The sequence below is a fragment of the Salmo trutta genome, chromosome 24 (genome assembly GCF_901001165.1).
Source record: "Salmo trutta chromosome 24, fSalTru1.1, whole genome shotgun sequence".
Taxonomy (NCBI): Eukaryota; Metazoa; Chordata; class Actinopteri; order Salmoniformes; family Salmonidae; genus Salmo; species Salmo trutta.
This window is the reverse complement of record NC_042980.1, coordinates 12,898,168-12,925,128: the sequence shown is the minus strand read 5'-3', so window position 1 is coordinate 12,925,128 and position 26,961 is coordinate 12,898,168. Positions and strand designations below refer to the sequence as shown.

General features: G+C 43.7%; 1 protein-coding gene across 6 annotated transcripts in view; it reads left to right on the top strand.

Moving 5' to 3' along the window:
- Positions 1-23,042, top strand: part of LOC115160711 (RNA-binding motif, single-stranded-interacting protein 1) — a 43,922-nt gene extending 20,880 nt beyond the window's left edge. For 3 of the 6 annotated variants that reach the window (XM_029711022.1, XM_029711023.1, XM_029711017.1), the window contains exons 3-14: positions 3,573-3,631; positions 6,805-6,902; positions 11,105-11,262; positions 12,079-12,158; positions 13,005-13,120; positions 13,435-13,484; positions 13,654-13,741; positions 14,188-14,238; positions 17,632-17,742; positions 18,037-18,114; positions 18,416-18,494; positions 20,475-23,042. In XM_029711022.1, coding sequence (XP_029566882.1) covers positions 3,573-3,631; positions 6,805-6,902; positions 11,105-11,262; positions 12,079-12,158; positions 13,005-13,120; positions 13,435-13,484; positions 13,654-13,741; positions 14,188-14,238; positions 17,632-17,742; positions 18,037-18,114; positions 18,416-18,487 — 961 coding nt within the window. In that variant the 3' untranslated portion in view covers positions 18,488-18,494; positions 20,475-23,042. The remainder of the gene's footprint in view (positions 1-3,572; positions 3,632-6,804; positions 6,903-11,104; positions 11,263-12,078; positions 12,159-13,004; positions 13,121-13,434; positions 13,485-13,653; positions 13,742-14,187; positions 14,239-17,631; positions 17,743-18,036; positions 18,115-18,415; positions 18,495-20,474) is intronic. The other 3 variants (XM_029711020.1, XM_029711021.1, XM_029711018.1) reach the window with 3 other exon arrangements.
- Positions 23,043-26,961: the final 3,919 nt, after the last annotated feature.

The following is a 26,961-nucleotide window of genomic DNA, read 5'->3' as shown; positions in this document are numbered from 1 at the left end:
CAATAGTACATCTATATATTTTTTTAGGGGGGGGGTTAGAAGGATTACTTAATCCTATCCCAGGTATTCCTTAAAGAGGTGGGGTTTCAGGTGTCTCCGGAAGGTGGTGATTGACTCCGCTGTCCTGGCGTTGTGAGGGAGCTTGTTCCACCATTGGGGTGCCGGAGCAGCGACAGTTTTGACTGGGCTGAGCGGGAACTGTGCTTCCGCAGAGGTAGGGAGGCGAGCAGGCCAGAGGTGGATGAACGCAGTGCCCTTCTTTGGGTGTAGGGACTGATCAGAGCCTGAAGGTATGGAGGTGCCGTTCCCCTCACAGCTCCGTAGGCAAGCACCATGGTCCTGAAGCAGATGCGAGCTTCAACTGGAAGCCAGTGGAGTGTGCGGAGGAGCGGGGTGACGTGAGAGAACTTGGGAAGGTTGAACACCAGACGGGCTGCGGCGTCCTGGATGAGTTGTAGGGGTTTGATGAGACAGGCAGGGAGCCCCGCCAACAGCGAGTTGCAGTAATCCAGACGGGAGATGACAAGTGCCTGGATTAGGACCTGCGCCGCTTCCTGTGTGAGGCAGGGTTGTACTCTGCGAATGTTGTAGAGCATGAACCTACAGGATCGGGTCACCGCCTTGATGTTAGCGGAGAACGACAGGGTGTTGTCCAGGGTCACGCCAAGGCTCTTAGCACTCTGGGAGGAGGACACAATGGAGTTGTCAACCGTGATGGCGAGATCATGGAACGGGCAGTCCTTCCCCGGGAGGAAGAGCAGCTCCGTCTTGCCGAGGTTCAGTTTGAGGTGGTATATATGTAAATATCACATTTACATAAGTATTCAGACCTTTTACTCAGTACTTTGTTGAAGCACCTTTGGCAGCGATTACAGCCTTGAGTCTTCTTGGGTATGACGCTACAAGCTTGGCACACCTGTATTTGGGGAGTTTCTTCCATTCTTCTTTGCAGATCCTCTCAACATCTGTCAGGTTGGATGGGCTGTCAGGTTGGATGGGCAGCGTATTTTCAGGTCTCCAGAGATGTTCAATTGGGTTCAAGTCCGGGCTCTGGCTGGGCCACTGAAGGACATTCAAAGACTTGTCCCGAAGCCATTCCTGCGTTGTCTTGGCTGTGTACTTAGAGTCATTGTCTTGTTGGAAGGTGAACCAGTCTGAGTTCCTAAGCGCTCTGGAGCAGGTTTTCATCTCTCTGTACATTGCTCTGTTCATCTTTCCCTTGATCCTGACTAGTCTCCCTGTCCCTACCGCTAAAAAACATCACCACGGCATGATGCTGCCACCACCATGCTTCATCGTAGGGTTGGTGCCAGGTTTCCTCCAGACGTGATGCTTGGCATTCAGGCCAAAGATTTCAATCATGGTTTCACCAGACTGAGAGTCCTTTAGGTGCCTTTTTGGCCAACTCCAAACTAGCTGTCATGTGCCTTTAACTGAGGAGTGGCTTCTGTCTGGCCACTCTACCATAAATGCCTGATTGGTGGAGTACTGCAGAGATGGTTGTCCTTCTGGAAGGTTCTCCCATCTCTACAGAGGAACTCTGGAGCTCTGTCAGAGTGACCCTCGTGTTCTTGGTCACCTCCCAGACCAAGGCCCTTCTCCCCAATTGCTCAGTTTGGCCGGGCGGCCAGCTCTAGGAAGAGTCTTGGTGGATCCAAACTTCTTCCATTTAAGAATGATGGAGGCCACTGTGTTCTTTGGGACCTTCAATACTGCAGAAATGTTTTGGTACCCTTCCCCATATCTGTGCCTCTACACAATCCTGTCTCGGAGCTCTACGGACAATTCCTTCGACATCATGGCTTGGTTTTTGCTCTGACATGCACTGTCAACTGTGGGACCTTTATATCGACAAGTGGGTGCCTTTCCAAATCATGTCCAATCAGTGAAATTTACCACAGGTGGACTCCAATGAAGTTGTAGAAACATCTCAAGGATGATCAATGGAAACAGGATGCACCTGAGGTCAATTTCTAGTCTCATAGGGTCTGAATACTTATGTAAATAAGGTATTTCTGTTTTTTAATTGTAATACATTTGCAAAAATGTCTAAACCTGTTTTTGCTTTGTTATTATGGGGTATTGTGGCTAGGTTGATGAGGATTTTTTTTTACATTTAATTCATTTTAGAATAAGGCTGTAACATAACATCATGGAAAAGGGGAAGGGGTCTGAATACTTTCCGAATTCATTGTATTTGCCCGAACTGTTTTGGATGGGAAGCATGCGGACACCTTTACCCTGAACTACTGTACCGATGTCATATACATTCGATGCTAATCTACAGTTTTTTTGCAGAGAGTTAAACTGTGTCCTCTCAGTCATCCAACAGTGGCCCAGATTAGGAAGCGGGTGTCGTAATCCTGTGCCTTTTTTAACCTCTTGCATTCAAGCTTTAGATTTTTGCGTCCCTTGATTGTGAGCTGCTCTAAAGGGAGGGGGCAGGGTTACCGTTGACACTGTGGTGATTCCTGTAATTGATTTATTTGGAGTCAATTAGTGGAAACCCCTTCATCCTCGAGGCTCTTTACCCAGTGGAACACAGAGTAAGGTCACGCCGGCCCACGGAGACTAGCACAGCACACACAGACATGTGCTGCTGCTCGCAAAGTCAGGCTCTGTAATTGGATTTCAAATATCATGGAGACTTATTTGTTTATATTAAGCCACTGCTGATCAGCGATCATTAATGGCAAAGGCACTATAGGTGACCTTTTCCTCTGCGACAATCATAACACCATGACTCACAACCAGATCTGTCACAATCGGTTTTATCTATGACTCACGGTCGGGATGGAGGCCTCATTTTCATAAAATCACCACCTGCCCGCCTCCCAGCTCAGGTCAAAGCTCACACTTCCTCCTCCATCTAGAGAGCCAATCCCCTCATCAATCATTTGTCTGCCGCACTGATTACTACAAGGGAGGCTCATTTACTACTACAGCCTGACGTCTGTGCGTTGTTATTGGTCGCATTCATCATTGCACAGAGAGAAAGTCGCAATATATGTCGTTGTTGCATTCTTTGTACTGATTTGCTATTCATTTTGAATAGAGTGAGCTAGCTTAGCGCTGAAAGGAAATGCAGTGCAGCCAGTGTTTCTAGGAGTCACCGCTGAGTTCATTTGTCAGAGCTGGCAGCAACACTGTGCACAAAATAACTGTTAAAGCACAGGGTGTGTCTATGGAATGCTACTCAGTCCCCCTGTGCCTGCGTTGTCAAGAAATCGTAAACATACCGTGTGTAATGCATATTTCATTCAAGTTTATTCCTAAATGTTTTCTGATTTTCGGTACGTCTTTTTCACGAGTCAAACATCCTTATGCCTATGGAGGATAGGTAACCCTCCATGATTCTGTCGTTTGGTCAAAATCATGGCAACCTTTGCTCCAGCGCTGCAGAGATTCTCAAATCCACATGGAAACAAACGGCTTCCTGTTTCTCATGCTTTTTTGGGGGGGATGTCATACATTCTTGTGCAAGCCTCACTCTTTTTGTCTTTTATAACAGGCTGCCTCTGTCTGGGACATAACGCAATACAACTAAAAATACTTCTCTCTTCCTCTCTTAGGTATGGCAAAATTGTATCAACAAAGGCGATCCTGGACAAGACGACAAACAAATGTAAAGGTGTGTATGGCTTCCTCTGTTTTTACGAAGACTTTCAGTAAGTTGGGACGTGGTTGATTCTGCTAACAGATTTTATTTATTATTATTATTATTTTTGCACAGAACTCAGGAAGTCATGCTCATAACAACCCCTAGGCTTAAAGCAATAAAAACTCATCACATGCGTCTTCATTGAGAGGATACTGTACGTAGGTATCACAATGATTCATTGTAAAGCAGGAGATAAGTGTCAAGGCTTTGGAGCTTTGACTTAGACTTCCAGTTTGTGATATGATGACACATAGGATTTTCACCATAATCCTCCTAATGCTATTATACTAAAGACAAAGGCCATGCTAAGGAATGAATGAAGATTCTTGCTCAAGGCCTTCTTGACTCACGCAGTGGGTTTGGCAACCCAATAGTGTCACAGTGTACTGGCTCTGCCTTGTTGAAGTCATCCAACAGCTATGTGGCTCAGAGGGGCTGGCCTAATCAGGAAACAGACAGACAGGCTGGCAAAAGGCTGTCACTACTTCATGTTATTTTAGTCCCTTTACTGATTGGCTGTCTGTCACTGTGCAGCGCGCTATGGGGGGGGATCACAAGAGGAAGTGACTGCTCATGCCCCTCCCTCTGGAGCGTGACAAACAGTCTTGGCTCTGGCTGCAGCCCTGGGCCCAACACCCTGTTCTGACTAGTGAGGAGCGCAATGACACTGAAGCCCAGCCCAGCCAGCACGCACCACAGATGGGCTAGGAAATAAGCTTGGTCACTGTCCTGCTGGGGATTATTATACCCTTATTAATCACAGGTGGCGACTGAGAAACATCCTTTCATCTTGCACTTAAGATTTTTACTTGAAATCACGGCTTGCTTGAAGAAAGGTACCTGAGAAACTACCCAAAATCCCAACTTGGAAAGCCAAATGAACATTTTGCCATTCATAAAAACAAACATCAGAATGTTCCGATTCAGTATATACTTGGTTTGTGCTGTTTATCACCAAGATCAAACTAGAATCTGTAATTAGATTCCACATTGAGCAGAGAGTTTGCTGTGGACCTGTGAGGTTGTTTGATGGTTAAATATAGCAGAGCAGAGGGCAGGGAGGGACTGCAGGTCTGACTCTGGCCTGCATTGAGCCCCAGGGGAACAGTGAGCTGACCTGAGCCCTGGGCGTCATCACTGCAATCTGCAGCTTCAGCACTGTTCTCTGCTCCCCCGGCCTACAACACTACCTCACCACCAGTCACTGACTGACCACCACGGGCCACAGAGAGGTGGGGGTCAACCACAGAACATGGTGGCCTCTGGCCTGGCCTCGCTGTGGTGGCTGTCAATCACATCTTGCCACTTTCTGCTTGCTGTAGACGTCGATGTTGACCTGAGATTTAGAGTGCCAACCAAATGGCACCCTATTCTCTGTATTGTAAGAAGCATGGAGGAGGAGGTGTGATGCGGTGGGGGGGCTTTGCTGGTGACACTGTCAGGGATTTATTTAGAATTCAAGGCACACTTAACCAGCATGGCTACCACAGCATTCTGCAGCGTTACGCTATCCCGTCTGGTTTGGGCTTAGTGGGACTATCAGTTGTTTGGGCTCCTGTGTGGCGCAGAGGTCTAAGGCACTGCATCTCAGTGCTAGAGGCTTCGCTACAGACCCTGGTTCGATCCCGGGCTGTATCACAACCGGCCGTGATCGGGAGTCCCATAGGGCGGCGCACAGTTTGCCCAGCGTCGCCCGGGTTAGGGGAGGGTTTGGCCGGGGTAGGCCATCATTGTAAATAGGAATTTGTTCTTAACTGGCTTGCCTAGTTAAATAAGGGTTAAATAAAATACAAATAAATACAGAAGATAGCCCTATTTGGTAAAAGATCAAGTCCATATTATGGCAAGAACAGCGCAAAGAGAAACGACAGTCCGTCATTACTTTAAGACATGAAGGTCAGTCAATGTGGAAAGTTTCTTCAAGTGCAGTCGCAAAAATCATCAAGCGCTATGATGAAACTGGCTCTCATGAGGACCGCCACAGGAAAGGAAGACCCAGAGTTACCTCTGCTGCAGAGGATAAGTTCATTAGTTACCAGCCTCAGAAATTGCAGCCCAAATAAATGCTTTACAGTGTTCACGTAACAGACACATCTCAACATCAACTGTTCAGAGGGGACAGTGTGAATCAGGCCTTCATGGTCGAATTGCTGCAAAGAAACCACTACTGAAGGACACCAATAATAATAAGAAGAGACTTTCTTGGGCCAAGAAACACGAGCAATGGACATTCGACCGGTGGCAATCTGTCCTTTGGTCTGATGAGTCCAAATTTGAGATTTATGGTTCCAACCTCCGTGTCTTTGTGAGACGCAGAGGAGGAGGAGGTGTGATGGTATGGGGGTGCTTTACTGGTGACACTGTCTGTGAGTCATTTAGAATTCAAGGCACACTTAACCAGCATGGCTACCACAGCATTCTGCAGCGATAGGCCATCCTATCTGGTTTGCGCTTAGTGGCACTATCATTTGTTTTTCAACAGGACAATGACCCAACACACCTCCAGGCTGTGTAAGGGCTATTTGACCATGAAGGAGAGTGATGGAGTGCTGCATCAGATGACCTGGCCTCCACAATCACCCATCCTCAACCCAATTGAGATGGTTTGGGATGAGTTGGGCTGCAGAGTGAAGGAAAAGCAGCCAAAAAGTGCTCAGCATATGTGGGAACTCCTTCAAGACTGTTGGAAAAGCATTCCAGGTGAAGCTGGTTGAGAGAATGCCAAGAGTGTGCAAAGCTGTCATCAAGACAAAGGGTGGCTACTTTGAAGAATCTAAAAATATTTTGATTTGTTTAACACTTTTTTTTTTGGTTACTAGATGATTCCATATGTATAATTTAATGGTGTTGATGTCTTCACTATTATTCGTCAATGTAGAAAATAGTAAAAATAAAGAAAAACCCGTGAATGAGTAGGTGTGTCCAAACTTTTGACTGGTACTGTATATATACATATGTAGTGAAGTACTTTTGACCAGGGTCTGTAATTGTTATACTGTTAATTGCATTGCCAACAGAAGATAGTAATGATAAAGCTGAATGATGCATTACGTAGCATGGTTGTGCCATGCAGTCTTTCCAGGTAGGCTGTGTAACACATGTAGTGAGAAGTGTCTTGAGTGGTGTGGTGTTCTGTCTCTCAGGTTACGGCTTTGTGGACTTCGACAGCCCTGCTGCAGCTCAGAAAGCCGTCACTGCCCTGAAGACCAGCGGGGTCCAAGCCCAGATGGCTAAGGTGAGGGTATGCTTGCAGTCTATTCCTATTCTCACACACAAACACCTGAAAATACACAGTCTCCAATGGGTTTTGGTAGTCCATTTATAGGCAGCAAAAACCTGACCCACCCAGCATTACATAGATTAATAGGTATCTCCCTGCCCGGGTTGCATGTGTACCTCTCAAGTTTGTCTGCAGCCCTCCTGTGACTCTGTGGTCACTGTGCAGTAACATGAGCCCATAGGTGTGTGTGCGCGTGCGTGCTTGCTTGCTTGTTTGTGTTAGTGCTCTTGCGTTCGTGTGTGTGTTCTTGCGTTTGTGTGTGTTAGTGCTCTTGCGTTCGTGTGTGTGTTCTTGCGTTTGTGTGTGTGTGTGTGTGCTCTTCCATTTGTGTGTGTGTGTGTGTGCTCTTGCGGTCGTGTGTGTGGTGGTGGTGTGTGTGACAGTTCCTAAAGGCATCCTGTCACACACTTTGGAGGGGCACCAGGGGTGAGTGGCGCCGACAGGCAGACTGTTGGGTGGAGAGAACAGGCTGGTGATACTCTGCGATGACAACAGGGTGACATGCCGGAGAAGGAATTCCCCCTGGGGACATGTGTGTCTAAGCCTCAGCAGGAGCAGAGAGGACTCAGTGTGTCCTTTCTAAAGGAGGCTTATAGGGCAGGATGTGTCCTAAATTACAGCCTATTCCCTATTGAGTGCACTAGGGCCCTGGTCAAAAGTTGTGCACTATATAGGGAATAGGGTGCCATTTGGGACACATCCAGTGTGTCCTTTCTAAAGGAGGCTCGTCTTGTCTGTTCAAAGGGCTCATTTACACTAGCCTATACTAACCTTTTTCACTAGCCTTGGGGCGGCAGGTAGCCTAGTGGTTAGAGCATTTGGACAGTAACCGAAAGGTTGCTGGATCGAATTCCCGAGCTGACAAGGTAAAAAAAAGAAATGTCGTTCTGCCCCTGAACAAGGCAGTTAACCCACTGTTCCCCGGTAGGCATTTCCAAACCCGGCTCCGGCCAACTGGGCTTTGGGAGCACAACCAACCAAGGCACAAATTGTTGGAAAATACAGTATATTTTCCTGTTTCCTCGCTCCACATCCAAAGAAGATGTAACTGTCAATGAACAGTGTTCCAGGTCTAGAAAGTCTTAATGGGTTCAGTGCAGACTGACCCTGAGACAAGTTTGATCCCCTTGGCTTTAGGCAGGACAGGTGAAGGCTGTTTTTTGACACAATGCCGAATATTCTTGTCTCACAGAATCTTAGCTCTAAAATGACTGGAAAATGAATCACGTGCTTGTATAAACATACAGTATATGTTTACAGTGTAATAAAGTAAAGTGTATAAATTAGATGAGACAATAGTTTTTTCTCTCAAGCTTCCTGGAAGCATTGCTGTGGAAATTTGGAGGCAAAGAGGATGAAAGTAATGTGAAACTTTGAATAAGACTAAGTGGTGAAGAGGGATATTAGTTTGGGAAGCATGAGTCATGAGCCTTGCATTCTGCGTGTAACCGATCTAGGTTGCTGCAGCATTACTCACTGAAGTCACACCAGCATGTGTCACTTTAAAAAGGCCTGACTTACTAGACGGACTGTAATGAAAGGGTTATGAACAGCGTACGTGTAGCAAGTTTGTCCTGTTATAGAATGTCCTTTTGAAAGTCCTATGTGTCAGGCGGACTGAGCTACCCAGCACTGAGCTACCCAGCACTGAGCTACCCAGCACTGAGCTACCCAGTAATGCTTTACCCAAAGCATTACTGGAGAAGTTTTGAGGCCAGTTTCTGGTGGGAGTCAATTGGGAAGAGAATTCACATGGTTGGTCTTCAAAGGGCCAGCAGGGGCTGTAATAACTTTGAACAAGGCAGTTTACAATCTTGGACAGAAGAAAGGGATGTCAATCGTTTGGAGATTGCCATGGCAACCGAGCCAGTTATAGTTGTGGAAATCAGGCCTGCAAAGCCTAAACAAGAATCCTCAAAATCCTCTGCTTCTTGACATGCCTCTGTGCACCTATTTCACTTTTAATTAAAATAAAGCCATTTTGTGAGGAATGCCTACATTTAATCTAGGCATTGTTCAAGGTAAAGGCCATTTAAAAGTCGGAGCCTTTTCAGTTAACTTTTTCTCATTATTACCAGGGCTTGTTTGGGCTTAATGAACTCCCCAAACAAAGGTATTTGCTTTCTGCCCGGGCAACATTTAATAGGCATTCACTCATTATTATTTCAAAGGCAGGTGGGTGGGAAGTCAGCAGATGAGGGTTTCCTGTTGAAAATGTTCTCCTAATGGTATTCCCACCTAGAGATGTTCCTTTTCCTAGATGGATTGCATACTTATATTCTCTTATATTCTAACATGTTACAGAAGGAGTCCAATATAACATAATAATGATACAATGTGTCTGTATCATAATATTGTACGTGGATAAACTTGTTTAGGATGAAGTGAACATCCCCTAGTAATGACAGATGAGTGAGGTCTACTTTCCCACTTATTTTGGATGTGAACAGACGACCGTAATAATAAACCTGTGGCCTAAGCACAGCATTTGGAGGGACTCCCTCTCCGGCTAGACAAGCAATTGCCACGCCACCCCCCCCTCCCCTCAGCCGCCACTGGCCCTCCTAACCTGCTCCGTAAGTTCTCCTAAACCTGCTCCAAAAAGTACATTTTGACAAAATCTGTATCCCTCAATGAGCACGCCTCAGTCACACGGCTTGTTTTGCTGGTGACCCCATTCACTGCTGCACAAACAGATGTCTTATTTTGCTGCCAATTTTCGGTCCCTATGTTTTAAGAGCCGCTTCACACGCACAGAAAGGCTTTTTTCTCTCTAATTTCTGTCAGATGATGGCGGAGTTAGGAGTTGAGTCGGGGCTTATACTAAGAGAACTCCTCTTCGGGATGACTCACGGGTAAACCATGTGGTAATTATCCTACACTCATTCCTCCCTTTGAGCCACTGAATACATCACTAGTGAAATTCTCTGTGGAATACAGGTTGTGTTGACTAAGTTCGTTTTATTTTCCGTCTATCGTCTATTCCATACTTCCTGTGTTTTAACACATAATGTAGGCAGCCTGTTATCCTGAATGGATGTCTGTGGCCTATTCAATATAAATGTTTTAAAGGCCATTTAACTGGATGAATGCATTACCATTACCCTTTAGGTAAGCCATAAAGGATAAAATGGTAAGGCAGTCTTTTTGCCCTTGAATATAATTAGTGTGTGTGTGTGTGTGTGTGTGTGTGTGTGTGTGTGTGTGTGTGTGTGTGTGTGTGTGTGTGTGTGTGTGTGTGTGTGTGTGTGTGTGTGTGTGTGTGTGTGTGTGTGTGTGTGTGTGTGCGCGCGCGGTGAGCATGGAGGATTGTTGCTGATGGCCACCCCCTCTTTCCATTCTAGAGAGCTTTTTAGAGTTATTAGAGCAGAACACACACACACACACACACACACACACACACCCTTTTGCTGCTGAGTGCTGAAACACACTCCTCCCTTCCTCCATCCATCCATCTCTCCCTCAACTCCTCACCAATCCCTCTGATTGAACACCTCCACTGGGTGCTTTGCTCTGCTGTTCTGTGTGGTGCCAATTCATTGTTCCTAATAGTTGGATGTAGATTTCTCTGTCAGCGTATTAACTTAGTAATCCAATCGAGTGTGTTAGGCTGGGCTCTGAATGCGGCAGGACGCTGATGAATATTAATGGTGAGCGGCTGCTCCCCGGGGACCCGTAGCCGTGTCTTATGTTTCTGCTGATGCTATTGAAATACAGGAAGAAATCAGCTGATGTGGGTCTCAACCAGCCGTGGGCTGCATGCAAATCACTATTCATGGTGACCCTTTATTAGCTAAAAACCCAGGCAGACAAAGACAGCGGAGGTCGAGAGCGGCATCATGGCCAGGGTTAACGCCATCACGGTAGTCAAAGAGGTCTCAGGGTGTCCCAAATGGCACTCTCTTCCCTATACAGTGCACTACTGGGCCCTGGTCAAGGGCTCTGGACAAACGTAGTGCACTATATAGGGAATCGAGCACATTTTGGGACACAGACAGAGAGGAGGAATTATTCAAGGCATATGACTGCTGTGCCAGAAACTGAAATTGATGCCAATAAAGAGACGGAGTTGAAGTGTTTGAGATCTTTTTTTCCAGGTGTGTCAAGGTTGCTCTTAAGTGCCATTAACGCGTCAATGCTTCCTGTCTTTTATCACCATGCAGCAACAAGAACAAGACCCAACCAACCTGTATATCTCCAACCTGCCGCTGTCGATGGACGAGCAGGAGCTTGAGACCATGCTCAAGCCCTTTGGCCAGGTCATCTCGACCCGAATACTGAGGGACTCCAATGGAACCAGTAGAGGAGTGGGCTTTGCAAGGTCAGCCGTTAGTAGTAGAATGAACAGGAGCCACAACCCAACATTCCTGAATGGCGTTTTTTATTCATGTGACTGAAATTGATAGCCTAAGTGCCGGTCCAATTGTGCTATCACGCCAACTCCTTGTCATTCGCAGTCGTGCAAAACCAATGTTTGGCTTGGCAAGGATAGCAACCGAGTTTACAAGAGCACAAACGGATCAGACTAAAAATGTATTATCACGTAATCAAAATTCACAACTGCATTGCTTGATTATAGCCCATTTATAGCCCAGGAGTTATTGTATTTCCACTTTTCCCCAGAGAGGATGAGTGAACACACTGTGGTTAGCCGTGGATTTGAATGGACAGTGAAGAGTTAATGTTTTGAAGTGCCAGTTGAAGATCAGTTTCATTATGACTGGGATGGTGTAATTATAGTGTTAACGTGGGCCTCCTCCTTTCACGCTCACATAACAGGACACTTGACTGACTAACCTGAAAGGGAGGCCAGGCCCTTGATTCACAAAGCAGAAACACTATCTTCATAGGAATGTCTGTCTGTCTATGAGAGGGTGTGTGGCCAAGTCCCTGCCTGCATGCATGTTACCAATGATCCAGAGCAGAGATAGATTTACTACATTACATTTATATATGAATATATATTAACCACAAGTGCACTCTAGGACCTGCAACCAAGATTAAAGCCCAGGATATTGACCCATTAAAAAAGCATTTATTTAAAGGTCCGCATTTATATTCAGTCTAAAACATAAAGCACTGTAGGATGCCACCATGCGATTCTGCAGTGTAACTTCTCGTCTCCTGCATATTTCAGGATGGAGTCGACAGAGAAATGTGATTCCGTTATCTCTCACTTCAACGGGAAGTTTATTAAGACACCACCTGGAGTTACTGGTAAGGGACTGATTTCTAAGAACCAATAATTGTTTTCCCTTCCAGCAGCTGTACTGGCTCTCAAGTGTTAGCTCTTTTATTAAACAGCTTCAAATTACAGTAAACGGTGGATTTCCTATTGGTTCATTGGGATGTGAACCAATACAGTGAGTGGTCAAGCAGCGGATCTGTGATCCCTTTAGGAGGCTGGGTCTGTGTCCAAAAATTGCATCCTTTTCCTTATATAGTGCACTACTGTTGACCAGGGCCCTAGTGAATAAGGTGCCATAGACCCTCTACTAAGAGGCAGAGTGAAGAGCTGCCTTCTTTCCCAGTCTAAGCTATTTAATTGGATTAATCGACTGAAATAGTGTTCACTGGCCCTGCCGCCTTTAGGAAAGGACAGAGATTTACAGGGCCCCAGCTGACAAATGAGATGTCTGTGTTTCTCAGCCGGGCTAAAAAAAAACACTCCCAGGCTCAGTCAGCTTCCACGAATGACTGTATAGTAACATTTACATTTGAGTAATTTAGCAGACGCTCTTATCAAGAGCGACTTACAGGAGCAATTGGGGTTAAGTGCCTTGCTTAAGGGCACATCAACAGTTTTTCCACCTAGTTTACTCAGGGATTCGAACCTGTGAATGTTTGGTTACTGGGCCAGCGCTCTTAACCGCTGGGCTACCTGCCTCCCCAGTAAGCGATTCAGACAGCACCATGCATACTGTAGTAGTGTTTGTGCGATTGTGAAGCCCCTCTCTCTCTCTCTCTCTCTCTCTCTCTCTCTCTTTCTTTCTTTCTTTCTTTCTTTCTTTCTTTCTTTCTTTCTTTCTTTCTTTCTTTCTTTCTTTCTTTCTTTCTCTCCAGTGCCACTGGAGCCCTTACTGTGTAAGTTTGCTGACGGCGGGCAGAAAAAGAGGCAAAGCCAGTATAAATTTTTGCAGAACAGCCGTGCGTGGGCTAGAGACGGCGACGCTAGACTGGTGAGTGCTGCTGCCCTTTCGTTTCCGCATGCATGTTGGATGGAGTGGGATTGCTGCACACGGAAGAGCACATCTATAGGAATGGTGTTTAGATGTGTAAAAATCAGTCTAGTTCCAGTTTTAATAAACAGACGTCAAGGTTAAATCGTATACCTAGAACTCTTTGACAGAGTTATGTGTAAGTGCAGTAATCAGTCTCCACAGGTGTCACGGGGAGATTTGTTTAAGGCTAATGTGACTGTGTGTGTGGGTTGCCTCAGGGTATGCCTTATCTTGTCTCATTTTAGCTCTCTTGTTCTTTTCTATGTCCCCAGGCTGGAATGACCCTCACATATGACACCACTACAGCGGCTATGCAAAACGGGTAAGAGCCACCGCAACAAATCCACTGTGTTCATATTGCCATTTTTTATTATGTCAATTTGGCATTTTGTTGTTGTTGTCGTAAACTGTGAGTAAGGAATCAATCAAATCAAAGTCTTATTATTTTGGGGTGTGTAGGACTTTAGAAACGTTTGAATTTCCCTCTACAGATTTTATGCGTCTCCGTACAGCATCGGAAACAGGATGATTGCTCAAACGTCCATGTCTCCATATCTCTCACCTATCTCCACGTACCAGGTTGGCATCAACCTCATTCAATTGATATGGATGGATGGGTTTGCATGATTTTGAGTAGCATCACTATTCTACTCAGCCATAATACACACTTTCTGTAATTGACCAGGTCTATATGTATGTATTAACCTTTTATGACACTTACCTCAGAGGGCTCTCCTTAGAGGGCTGGGGCTGTGAGAGGTCACTATGGCCTTACTCCCTGGACTGTGTCCCACATGGCACCTTATCCCCTAGTGCACTAATTTTGACCAGGGCCTATAGAGATCTGGTCAAAAGTACTGCACAAGTAGTGCACTTTATAGGGAATAGGGTGCCATTTGGGACGCATTCTGTAGTGCTGAGCCAAACAGAGAGGCATGTGAGCTCCTGAAATAGCTCTCTCCTGTGCCTGCCCTGTGCCCTGTGCTGTGCCAGTGTGTTTACAGAGTGTATGTGTGATGTTCCAGGTACAGAATCCCTCCTGGGTTACTCACCAGCCCTACATCATGCAGCACCCAGTAAGCCCAAATAAACAACCTTTCTTGACCCTCTCTTTCACGCCCCCTGCTTATTTTCTCATCATCTCTTGTCCTTGTTTTCTTCCCTCACCTTGGAATGTAATGTTTCTCAGTTCTCTTTTCTTCTCTCCTCTCGTTGGAATGTCTTGCTTCTCCTCTCCTTCTCTTCTCTCTCTTCTGTTCTTTCTTACTCTGGGCAGGTGTAGATCAGCTGTTTGCAGGTGTTCCCTTTGCTCTATGTTTAGAAAAGAGGAGAAATAGGGAGGTGAAAAGCAGTGTTGTAAAGTACTTAAGTAAAAATACTTGAAAGTACTACTTAAGTCGTTTTTTGGGGTATCTTTACTTTACTATTTATATTTTTGACAACTTTTACTTCACTACATTCCCAAAGAAAATAATGTACTTTTTACTCCATAAATTTTCCCTGACACCCAAAAGTACACGTTACATTTGAAATACTTAGCAGGACAGGAAAATTGTCTAATTCACAGACTTATCAAGAAAACATCCCTGGTCATCCTTAATGCCTTTGATCTGGCAGACTCACTAAGCACATGCTTCTTTTGTAAATGATGTCTGAGTGTTGGAGTGTGCCCCTGGCTATCCGTAAAAAAAATGGTGCTGTCTGGTTTGCTTAATATTAAGAATTTGAAACGATTTAAACTTTTACTTACAGTAAGGGAAAAACGTATTTGATCCCCTATTGATTTTGTACGTTTGCCCACTGACAAAGAAATGATCAGTCTATAATTTTAATGGTAGGTTTATTTGAACAGTGAGAGACAGAATAACAACAAAAGAATCTGGAAAAACGCATGTCAAAAATGTTATAAAATGATTTGCATTTTAATGAGGGAAATAAGTATTTGACCCCTCTGCAAAACATGACTTAGTACTTGGTGGCAAAACCCTTGTTGGCAATCACAGAGGTCAGACGTTTCTTGTAGTTGGCCACCAGGTTTGCACACATCTCAGGAGGGATTTTGTCCCACTCCTCTTTGCATATCTTCTCCAAGTCATTAAGGTTTCGAGGCTGATGTTTGGCAACTCGAACCTTCAGCTCCCTCCACAGATTTTCTATGGGATTAAGGTCTGGAGACTGGCTAGGCCACTCCAGGACCTTAATGTGCTTCTTCTTGAGCCACTCCTTTGTTGCCTTGGCCGTGTGTTTTGGGTCATTGTCATGCTGGAATACCCATCCACGACCCATTTTCAATGCCCTGGCTGAGGGAAGGAGGTTCTCACCCAAGATTTGACGGTACATGGCCCTGTCCATCGTCCCTTTGATGCGGTGAAGTTGTCCTGTCCCCTTAGCAGAAAAACACCCCCAAAGCATAATGTTTCCACCTCCATGTTTGACGGTGGGGATGGTGGTCTTGGGGTCATAGGTAGCATTCCTCCTCCTCGAAACACGGCGAGTTGAGTTGATGCCAAAGAGCTCCATTTTGGTCTCATCTGACCACAACACTTTCAACCAGTTGTCCTCTGAATCATTCAGATGTTCTTGGCAAACTTCAGACGGGCATGTATATGTGCTTTCTTAAGCAGGGGGACCTTGCGGGCGCTGCGGGATTTCAGTCCTTCACGGCGTAGTGTGTTACCAATTGTTTTCTTGGTGTCTATGGTCCCAGCTGCCTTGAGATCATTGACAAGATCCTCCCGTGTAGTTCTGGGCTGATTCCTCACCGTTCTCATGATCATTGCAACCCCACGAGTTGAGATCTTGCATGGAGCCCCAGGCCGAGGGATATTGACAGTTCTTTTGTGTTTCTTCCATTTGCGAATAATCGCACCAAATGTTGTCACCTTCTCACCAAGCTGCTTGGCGATGGTCTTGTAGCCCATTCCAGCCTTGTGTAGGTCTACAATCTTGTCCCTGACATCCTTGGAGAGCTCTTTGGTCTTGGCCATGGTGGAGAGTTTGGAATCTGATTGATTGATTGCTTCTGTGGACAGGTGTCTTTTTTACAGGTAACAAGCTGCGGTTAAGAGCACTCCCTTTAAGAGTGTGCTCCTAATCTCAGCTCGTTACCTGTATAAAAGACACTTGGGAGCCAGAAATCTTTCTGATTGAGAGGGGGTCAAATACTTATTTCCCTCATTAAAATGCAAATCAATTTATAACATTTTTGACATGCGTTATTCTGTCTCTCACTGTTCAAATAAACCTACCATTAAAATTATAGACTGATCATTTCTTTGTCAGTGGGAAAACATACAAAATCAGCAGGGGATCAAATACTTTTTTCCCTAACTGTATGATACTTAATAGTTTAGCAATTACATTTACTTTTGATACTTAAGGATATTTGAAACCAAATACTTTTAGACTTTTACTCAAGTAGAATTTTACTGGGTAACTTTCACTTTTACTTGAGTCATTTTCTGTTAATTTATCTTTACATTTACTTAAGTATGACAATCGGATACTTTTTCACCACTGGTGAAAAAGGAAGATGGATGGTAGTGAGGACACACATACAGGATGTGACTGGGCACTCTGGGATTTACTGGCACTACGGTGTTGAGAGAAATATTAGAACCAGGATGCCTGACTCTCTTGGTGATACTCACCACACGACAAGTTGGAAGTGCTTCAAACATCTTGCGTTTGATGACTGATTCCATTTGGTAGGGAGATGAGCAATTGTTGTTCTGTGCCGTATAGTCGTACCTGCTTTTACAAGGAAATCGTGCTTCCCAGTGGGTGTTTTTCTTACAAGTACTTCCATGTGCCTCTAGCTTGTTAAATGATAATAACCCAAGATTGTCAGTGGCTGCTTCCCAAATGCAACCTCTTCCCTATGTAGTGCCTATGCCTCTGGTCAAAAGGTGCACTATATACAGAATGGAGTGCCATGTGGGATGCATCCAGTGACTTCTATAGTCAGTGTGGCCAGCTACCTTGTGTTGTGGATATAGGATATGAAGTCTGACACACTGAGCTCAGTTGATCTCTCTCTATCTTGGTCTGAAACCTAACAGAGGACATGCCCTTGTGGAATGATACATGATTCAGGAAGGGAAGGGTTTAATCTAGGTATTATTCCAACGCTTTCCAGCTCCACCTATCTGCCTTGACTAGTTCCAGAGACTTAACAGGATGGCTGTGTCTCAAATGGCACCCTATTCCCTTTTCAGTGGACTACTTTTGACCAGGTTCCATAGGGCTCTGGTCAAAAGGAGTGCACTACATAGGAATTAGTGTGCCGGTCTGTCCTTCTTTCTCTCTTACACTGTCTCTCGCTCCTCTGTTTCTGACAATTTGATCTTGCATGGTATTCGTGGATGTGTGTAGCATTTATTTGTTATAAGTACAAAGAAATATAGGATCCATGAATGTCTGTGTGCCTCTGCTACCGCGCTCTCATCCTTTCACACTCTCTGTCCCAGGGAGCGGTGATATCGCCCTCTATGGACCACACTATGTCACTACAGCCTACATCCATGATGAGCCCTCTCACTCAGCAGATGAGTCACCTCTCCATGGGTAGCACAGGAACGGTGAGAGATCTGGGGTCACAGGGTCAAATACGTCTAAAACTGTGTTCATGTGTTTTATAATTAGAGCAAAGGCCATATGTATCAATCGTCTCAGAGTAGGAGTGCTGATTTAGGATCAGTTTAGCCTTTTAGATCATAATAAATAAGATAACATGGACCTGATTCTAGACCAGTGCTCCTACTCTGAAACGCTTAAGTACGGCCCCAGAAGTACATTTGATGTCGGAATCTGTATTGTATATAGTGCATTTTAGATGGATTTATGCTAACACAGTTCTGTCCTTCCTTGTGCAGTACATGGCTGCAAACTCTATGCAAGGAGCCTATATTCCCCAGTACACACACATGCAGACCACAACTGTTCCAGTGGAGGTTTGTGATTAACTTACTATTCATGAATCATATACCTTAGCTGTACCTATACCTTAGCTGTACCTATAGGGCCGGTTTCCCAGACACAGATTAGGTCTAGTTCTAGACTCAAAAGTTATTTCAATGGAGAATCTCCATTAAGAATGATTTTTAGTCCAGGACTAGGTCTGTGAAACCGTACCGTAAGATTTTAGCTATACTTACTACTTGGTTGTTTATAGATGCTAGATAAAAGAGGTAATTCACATAGATAACATTTGATGTATTTATAGATGGTAAACTGCTTTTCTTTTCCTTCCAGGACAACAGTCAGCAACAACAGGTGGAGTCATCCGGTGATCATTCCCCTTACACCTACCAACAAACCAAGTAATACGGAGGTACAGTCAGTGTGGGATCTTTTTCTTATGTCGTACATGCTGTGCATCTCAAATGGCTCCCTATATAGTGCACGAGTACAGATAGGCCTCTGGTCAGACTTAGTGCACTACATAGGGAATATGGTGCCATTTGGGACCATGGTGTTCAGCCTAGCCTATATGGTTGTGGGTAAATGTTTTATATTATGGATTGTTTTAGAAATGGATTGTTTGGATCCTGGATGCTGATTGGTTGATAGCAGGGACTTATTCACCACAATCCCCAGGTAATGCCTGTTAACAGTTCCATGTAAATTGTCAATGCGCATCCACTGTGCCACAGCCCAGCCAGGCCATTCATAAACGTAATCTCCCCTGGAAAAAGGCATTAAGACATTATGGTCCCATGTGGCTCAGTTGGTAGAGCATGGTGTTTGCAACGCCAGGGTTGTGGGTTTGATTCCCACGGGGAACCAGTACAAAAATATATGCACTCCTTACTGTAAATTGCTCTGGAAAAGAGTGTCTGCTAAATGACTAAAATGTAAATTTCCCCATGCTTGTAAGCCTAGCATTAGGTTTGTGTAAACTTTGCTGCTTGTCTCTCCGACCTGTGCAACAATGTTGCGATCTCCCCTGTGCCATATGAACATGTCCAAAAGAGACTGACAGCTTCTCTGAGCCAGGCAAATGAATTTGCCAGGATCATTATAATGTATATATCCATAGAAATGGCAATAGAAACAAAGGTAAAACAAACAAAAATGCACATAGTCTGCTGTCATTTCAGCTGCCTGGTGCGATTGTGAGTTAGTTTTAGTTGGCTAGCTACCAAAGCAGAAGTAGCTAGCCTACGTAGCTACATGCCAATGATTTGTTTAGCATAGCAACCATTGCAAATAGAATGGATCAAATGAATGGCCTGCCTGTTTGGCTAGCAACTTCAAAATCTCAGAACTAACAACTGGCTTTTTCCTCAGACTATATCGTCTGGTGGAAGGATGAAAGAAAATGAATTTACTAATTAAAATAACGTTTTTAATGAAAACATATTGTTCGTCTTTTTTTAATGTTGGGAATCATCCTAGCCTATAACTCCCTCCTAAGGGCTGTTTCCCCAGGTCTTTCGCTCCGCATTGGGCCTAAGAACAACCCTTAGTCGGGAGTTATTCGCAACGATAATCCCCGGGTTCTCATGCCTTATTGCTTAATGATCCGTTTTCAAATTCTGATTGACCAAACAGCAAGTTACAAGTGACCAAATCGGGGTTTGGGTGTGTTCAGACAGCAGTAATTTGCTGACATGGCTAGTTGTCATAGGAACGACGGTTGTGTGCGCAGAGGTGCAGGCTAATTAGTGGTGGTGCTCGTGCTTCCTATCACTCAAGAGGTTATGTAGCAAGCTAACGTAACAACAATGCCTGCCATGGACGTTTCCCAGTTTCTTTGAATGTTCAAAATCATAGTGTAAGGACACTTTTAAAGCCTCATAGGATAAGATGATACAACTTTCAAAACGAGTCCTTTTTGTCTAGCCACACCAGTCAACTAGCTAGCTAGCCACACCAGTCAACTAGCTAGCCAGGTAGCTGTTTAGCTTTCTAGCACGTTCGCTAATTTGTTTGTAAACAATTAACAAGCTAGTTATCTATCACGTGTTCTTGTCAAACTGTCAACAGAGTAGCTAGCGAGCAACAAGATATGCCAAATAACAGTCTAAAAACCACTTGAGGGCAAATACATCACATTTGACCGTTCAGACACAAGTCGCATGGCCAGGAATCAGATTTGTATCTGATTTCAAATGATCTACCAAGGTTTGAAATGTGGCTTGAAATATGCGATTCCATGTGCTTTTTGGCTGTTCAGACTGCAGGAAAAAGAAGAGATTCGAATCGGATATGCATACAAATAGGATTTAAGTCACTTCAAACTGAAAATGTGAACAAGGCTTTAGTACCAGAGTGTACAATCATTTGACTGTCTTGGTTGTGTCCTCAGGTGTGGTAGAAGCCCAGAAGACAGAGTGGGATGACAGTTGAAACAATCATGGCTGCTTCTGGTGATGGATTGTGCGTTAAGGATTTATCCCCATTTTGTACAGATTCTGCAATGATTTACTTTTGTTTGTGATAAGAAAAACAAGTGAGACAATTTTGATATAAGTTCCATGAGGTGCAAATAAGTGATTAATTTCATCAAAGGATTCAAATTCTCAAAAAAATAAGAAAAAAGTAGTTGTATTTTACTAAAGAAAGAACGTTTATTTTTTACCAAGAATTGTCACATGGATGCAAGAACCTATAGAGGATCATGTGACTTGTTGTTTATGGTGCATGATAGTAAAGATGTCTTTTGTTAATATTTTTTATAATTTGAATTGAGTTTTTCCTCTTATTTTGTACTGAAATAGAATTTTCTGACGTTTTATTATTTATCTTGAAAATGATGTTTTGTGCTTGCTGTGTGAGTGTTGCTATGGTGAAGTGTTAAATGTTTCTTATTGTAAAGTGATTTATCTTAGTGGTCTAGATTGATCTTTCCATCTAGACCACAGTAGCTGTATAGGCAACCTCCTAGGCTAGAAATGAGGAAGTCATGGTGAGAGCTATTGCCTTGTAAATCAGCGAAAATAGGGCTTTTCCTTTGGATATAGCAAAATAAATCTGCTGTGTTTAAATGTTCTTGCTTTTCCCCTCTGAAAACGAATCTAAAGTAGAAGTTTTTGAGAAAAAAATGTTTAGAGTGAAATTACCCTCTAAATCTGATGATGTTTTAATAGGATGTAATGTTTGTATAATCACAGGGCCTTAAATGTCTCTGGTTGTTTGAATGTGCTAGAAATTCTGTTGAATTATCACATTTTGAATCTTGCCTTTTTTGATTACTTGGTGTTTGTAGATTAGCCTAAAATTAGCTTCTTGGGGTGGGGATGGAATTAGGGAGGGTGTGGTTGTGTCTTTTTGGGGATGTTGTTGTTCTTTTTCACTTTCAGTTGAAATGTAAAGAGGCAAACTTCGATTTATCAAAGCCTTCCAGTGCAACTTACGGCAAACGTTTAATGGAGTTTTAGTTGGGGAAAAACTGAGATGAATATGTAGATTTTATTGCACCCAGCTCTTTGATAGGAAACAAACAAGCTCGGCACTTTCAATTATGATTTACTTCACCAAAGAACTGTGAGCTAGTAAATTGAGGAAATAGTTTAATTTCTCTCTAACCAGGATGTAATTGACTTTTTGCCAGACTAGATTGCAGTTTGGAGAATGTGCCTTTTTTGTACATTTACATTCAATTGTCATACGTTTTATGGGAAAATATGGACACAAACAAGCATGAAGGACGATTTGGATCCAACAAGTGCCACACACTGATTTTGTCACTACAGAAAAATGGAAAATGCAACGTTATAAAATGAATAAACCAGGAAAGAAGACAGTTTGAAACTATGAAATTACAAAAAAATACAATAATAATTGTTTTGACGTTGTGCAACAGAATGTTATTGCTAAAGTTTGATCATTTTTTATCATTGTAGATTTGAACAGGCTTTATGATTTAAGTTGTCTTCCAGAAGCCTGTGTTCTGGCCAATAGATGGTATGTTCTGGCCTGATGGTTGGACAGACCGACCAGTTATCTACCTCAGAGTTTACTTTCTCCTCTGTATTGAGCCGGGTTAGCAGGTCCAGCCCGCCCTTCCAGACCAAACGCCATGCTCAGGAGCTGGCCATATACACTTGTTTCCTTTCAGGTTGTTTTTAATACTTTTGGATTTTCTTCACAATAATTGTTTTATTTTTTATGACGTATTATTATAATCATTCGGAGAAAAATTGTGCGTTGAGCGTGTTTTAGTTGTGTTCAGAAATTCAGTTTCATAGTTTCAAAAGTAGAACTGCTGCTTTCATCACAATTCCAGATTCCAGAGGCTAATAAAAGTGGTTGAAGATAAATAAAAGCTGAAAGTTGTGGTATTTCCTGGATCTGTGCTCCTGAGAACATCATTGTTGCTTTGTCAGAGTCCAGACAGACTTGCAGCAGCATTTCCTCTGAAGTCAGCTTGAGTTGAGTTACCAAAGTAAAGGGCCATTGTGACTATACTTGAGATTTCTGTGAAACGCCTGAGACTGATAACTAATACTGTTGAATTCTTGTGAGGATTATGCTGCTAGTAATGTCTGAACCAAGTGCCATACTGCGTCTGGGTCAAGAGTTGGAAAGGTGCATAAAGAAAGAAAAGCTAATTTAATTAACCATCATGTTAAACAGTCATTCAGTTATACTGAAAAGTAGTAATTTATGAAGAGAGAAGTTTTGTACAGATCGTTTGAAGAAACAAAAGATTTTCATAGAGATATCTATATGAGAGTAAATATTATAATTTTTTTTACATGTGCCACACATTTGCCAGTGGTAACTTGTATGTCCAGTTTATGAAAACTTTCCTCTATATTTTTGTTTTGTAGAGTTTGTTAAAGCCCAAAATATTTTTTTTCAGTACATTGTTACTTAAGCGTTATTTCTGTTCAGTTCTTCGAATTTTTTTAAATAAAAACTTCCATTGGAATTGTTCTGTGTTCTGACTATCTGTGTTGGTGTGCGAGAGGAGAGGTGGTATTATATTGATCTCTGACTGTTGTATGTCCCTGGATTCTTGCCCATAGTAAACACACACCCTCAGAGCTGAGACAATTGCTTATGAAGAGCTTGTTCATTTCCTAGCAACACGACAAAAAAAAACTGTTATAAATTACCATCATTTACGTAATAGGATCTCTATGCCTAAAACAGTCCAGGCCGAATTCCCCGAAGTAATTGTCTTTGGCTGTAAAATTTTGTTTCACTGTCTTTGCCTCCCTCTTTCTTGCTGATCAGCACCCCACCCCACCAATCCACCGTGGAGTCTGTATTGGAGGTACTTCATTTGACCAATGGGAGCTGCTCCTGCTCTATACAAACATACATTTTGAGAGTTACATTTATCAGTAACAATTGGAAGAAAAATTAAAGGATATATTGAAAACATATGACTTTGAAGATAAAAAAACTGTTTTATTAGCTTATTTTATTTTCTTTCCTTACAGTGAAATGTGTCAAGACCAGAAAAATTGGAAGCATATCAGAAATCTAGCATATCTTTGAAAAGTTAATTATATTTTAACCTTTTATTTTTGTCTCTTTTTGTAAATGATACCCGTGACCTCTGTTTCCACAGTTAAGGTGCTGAAGGAAAACAATTTCAGCAGTTCCCGCTGACACAGCCTTTGCAGTGTTTTTCTTGTGGATCTTCCTCACAAAGCCAAAAGCTTTCAGGAAATGATTGGAGCGACAGTACAACATGGCCTGTATAGGCCTATCTCCTTACCAGCGACTGGCTCACCAAGGCCAGGGAGTGAGATTCATCCTACAGTAGCAATTTCCTCAGAGCACATGAGAATTCTAGTCATTGGTCTCAACACACTGACACTCTGACCTTCCCTCACATAGAGTTGAGATTGACACTGCTCTCTCATACAATGAAGATATGTGACACATTTCCTCTCGCGACAGAGGGGAAACTTATCTATGAGGTCCGTTACCTTTGCAAATGACAGGCTCAAGAAAAGGAAATTGGATAAATGGGGTAGAATCATACCATGTCAATCCAACCCGATTAATATAACTCTGACAATGCAATTTATCATGAAACTTTTGTCTGTTTTATTTGTCTGTTTTATTTCATCTTGTGCACTGTTTTGTAAATCAGCTATGGAGGCAATCTAATCAATATACCAGGACTCACTGCTCTAGTCTGTCCTTAGAATGCCTGAACAGACCTTACTGTTGAAGAGACCTTCTGTTGAGTTGGACATACAGTGTGTTTGGCACTAGCACATTCACAGCCCTGAGGGTGAGGGCAGTGTAGAGATTATCATCAACACCGGTCACGGTGTTAACATGCATGTCCCTGTCTCCGCCAGGGTGAGTGGTGACAGGAGGGAGGATAGAGGGACTGGGCCTTGGAGAGGGCTGTGGCCAGGCCTGGGTGGGTGGTGGATGGGAGGGAGGATAGAAGGAAGGGAGCTTGGAGAGGACCATAGTGGCCAGGCCCTGGACTGGCAGATGGGTCTTCCTGGTCTCCTGCAGGGTGTGGTGCCACCCGACGGGAAGCCATGAGCAGCAGACAGAAAAGGAGCCAGATCCATGCTGCAGCTGCCTGTGGCTTGCAGCCAGCTGCGTCTACTGTACAAGCCGGGCACGCCTTCTGCCTCCACTATAACTATATCATTCTGCCCTTTTGTCTGGCTGCAGGTAATATCAGCACCTCCCTCCTGATATTAGGTATAAAGGTATAATGATTGTGCCATCCACGAAAAATCATGTCTTCTGTTCCACCAAAGTATGTGGCGTTTACACAGGAAGGGAAAAAAAAGCTCTTGATCTTTTCTGGACTTCTCTGAAACGTCAACCTCCTGCATCTCAGTGGAGAGTGAACTAACAGTGGTATCTTTCTATCTGACCATTATGTTTGATCTGTTACATTTAACAGTCCCATGACGTTGAATGGCTGGGTGTATTGCTCTTCTGCTCTGTCTTCACTCACAGGGGTTCAATCTAAAACATTTGCTCGGTATCAGGTCCTGGAGGGCTCCTGAAGATAATAACTGTATATCCGTATTTACTGTAGGGGAGAGTGGGGTAAGTTGAACCGCCCTTGTTTCTAGGAAACCATACACAAAATTAATGAATTAATAATTTGACCAAATATTTAGGAAGAGGGCATCATTTAATGGGGTGTGTGAAGGAAAAAAAAAAGTTTCACCAAGTTAAATTAAAAAATGTTGTGTTAGAGGTTTCATGATACTTGTATCTATCTTTAATTGTAATTATAGGGTCTCTATAAGCTTCAATATGAGATCTTAAACCTAGCATGAAAGTGCATCCTTGTTGCTGTGTGGACTAATATAGTCCAAATGTTCAAAGCACCGCTGCAATGCGTTCTATTTTTACAGTGAACACTGTCCGAGTGAGGCTACAATACATTGAGTTTCACAGAGAAGCTGTGAAGCCAGCTGTAGCCTATTGCTATTAAAAGTCTAAAAGTCTAAGCCGTTGGGGGAGGGTTCTACTAAGCTAACATATGGAATTGTTTTAAGATGGTCATACAGTACCATGGATCATTTAGCTATTTGATTTTGAATTTTAGGACCCCTTTAGGTATCAAAGAAATATTGAGCCTTTACTACTATAGCCCATAGAAACACATTGAACAACACTTTCATAAATGGCAAAAAGAACAGTAAAAAAATACATGATAAGGAATAAGTGTCTGTCCAATATCTAGGAGATATAAGAAAGCTCAAGAAATATTTTCGTTTTTTTGGACACATATTTAACCCCTTATTTTTGTTGGCACAAAACTACCCCTGTATTTTCATCCATTTGTATGGCTTACCTTCAGACGAGTCCCGTGACTCTTGTGGGAATCATAGAGCAAAACGGAGAACACCATCGTGTTCGTGAGAGTCTCCCCTTTCCACAGTGTAGCCCAAACAGTTCGGACGCTACAGACAGAAGTTGGCACATCAGCGTTACCGACTTCAGACGAGTCCTGTGGGACTTGAGGGGGATGTAGAGCAAAACGGAGAACACCATCGTGCTCGCGAGAGTCCGTAGGCCAAACCGTTCGGACACTACAGACGTCTTTGTGAGAAGACCATCTCCCCCCTGCTGTGTACCGGAGAAAACCGTGCCTGACAGGCGGGGGCAAAGGACACTGTCTACGGGTGCTAGCATCACTGTGCGCTAGCTAGCTTGATGGTTAGCTAGCTAGGACACGGTGTCGCCCCTGCCTCCTGCCTCCTGCCTTCTGTGTACTCCTTAGGAGCAGCTGGCTAAGCTAGCACACAATGTCGTTCGCTCCCGCCTGCCGAACACCGGCCCTGGCTTCATTAACAGAACTGAGGGAAAACAGTCCCCGACAGGCAGGGGCGAAGGACATTCTACCGGTGTGTACCAACTACAGTTGTCGCCCCCGCCTCTTCTTCTTCTGTGGGGTTTATCGGCTGTTGGCATCCAACGTTATGGTGGATTACCGCCTTCTACTGTACTGGAGCGTCCCTGCCTCCCACCAATGTACTGGAGTCATAGCTTATAAATTGACCAATAGAAGTATCAAGAGGGGTTCCTGCATATACAGGATTGCCCACGTGCAGGAACGCCCGAATTGCGGGCTGCAGTTGCACCCTTCTCCCTTCCACCGCAGATGCAGAAGGCTGACATATGCCGGTGCGGTGGATTGAGACACAGCCCATACAAAAAAACAGACATATCTACCTTAAACTGATGGGGATTTTTTGGTTGTTACTTAGATTGTCGCAATCTTAAGGATTGCATTAAAGAATGTGAAAGAATGTTGTGTATGTTTACTATTGCCTGGTTGTGTTCATGAGTCTGTTATTAAAGAATGTGAAACAATGTTTACTGCTCTTCATTAAATCGTGTAT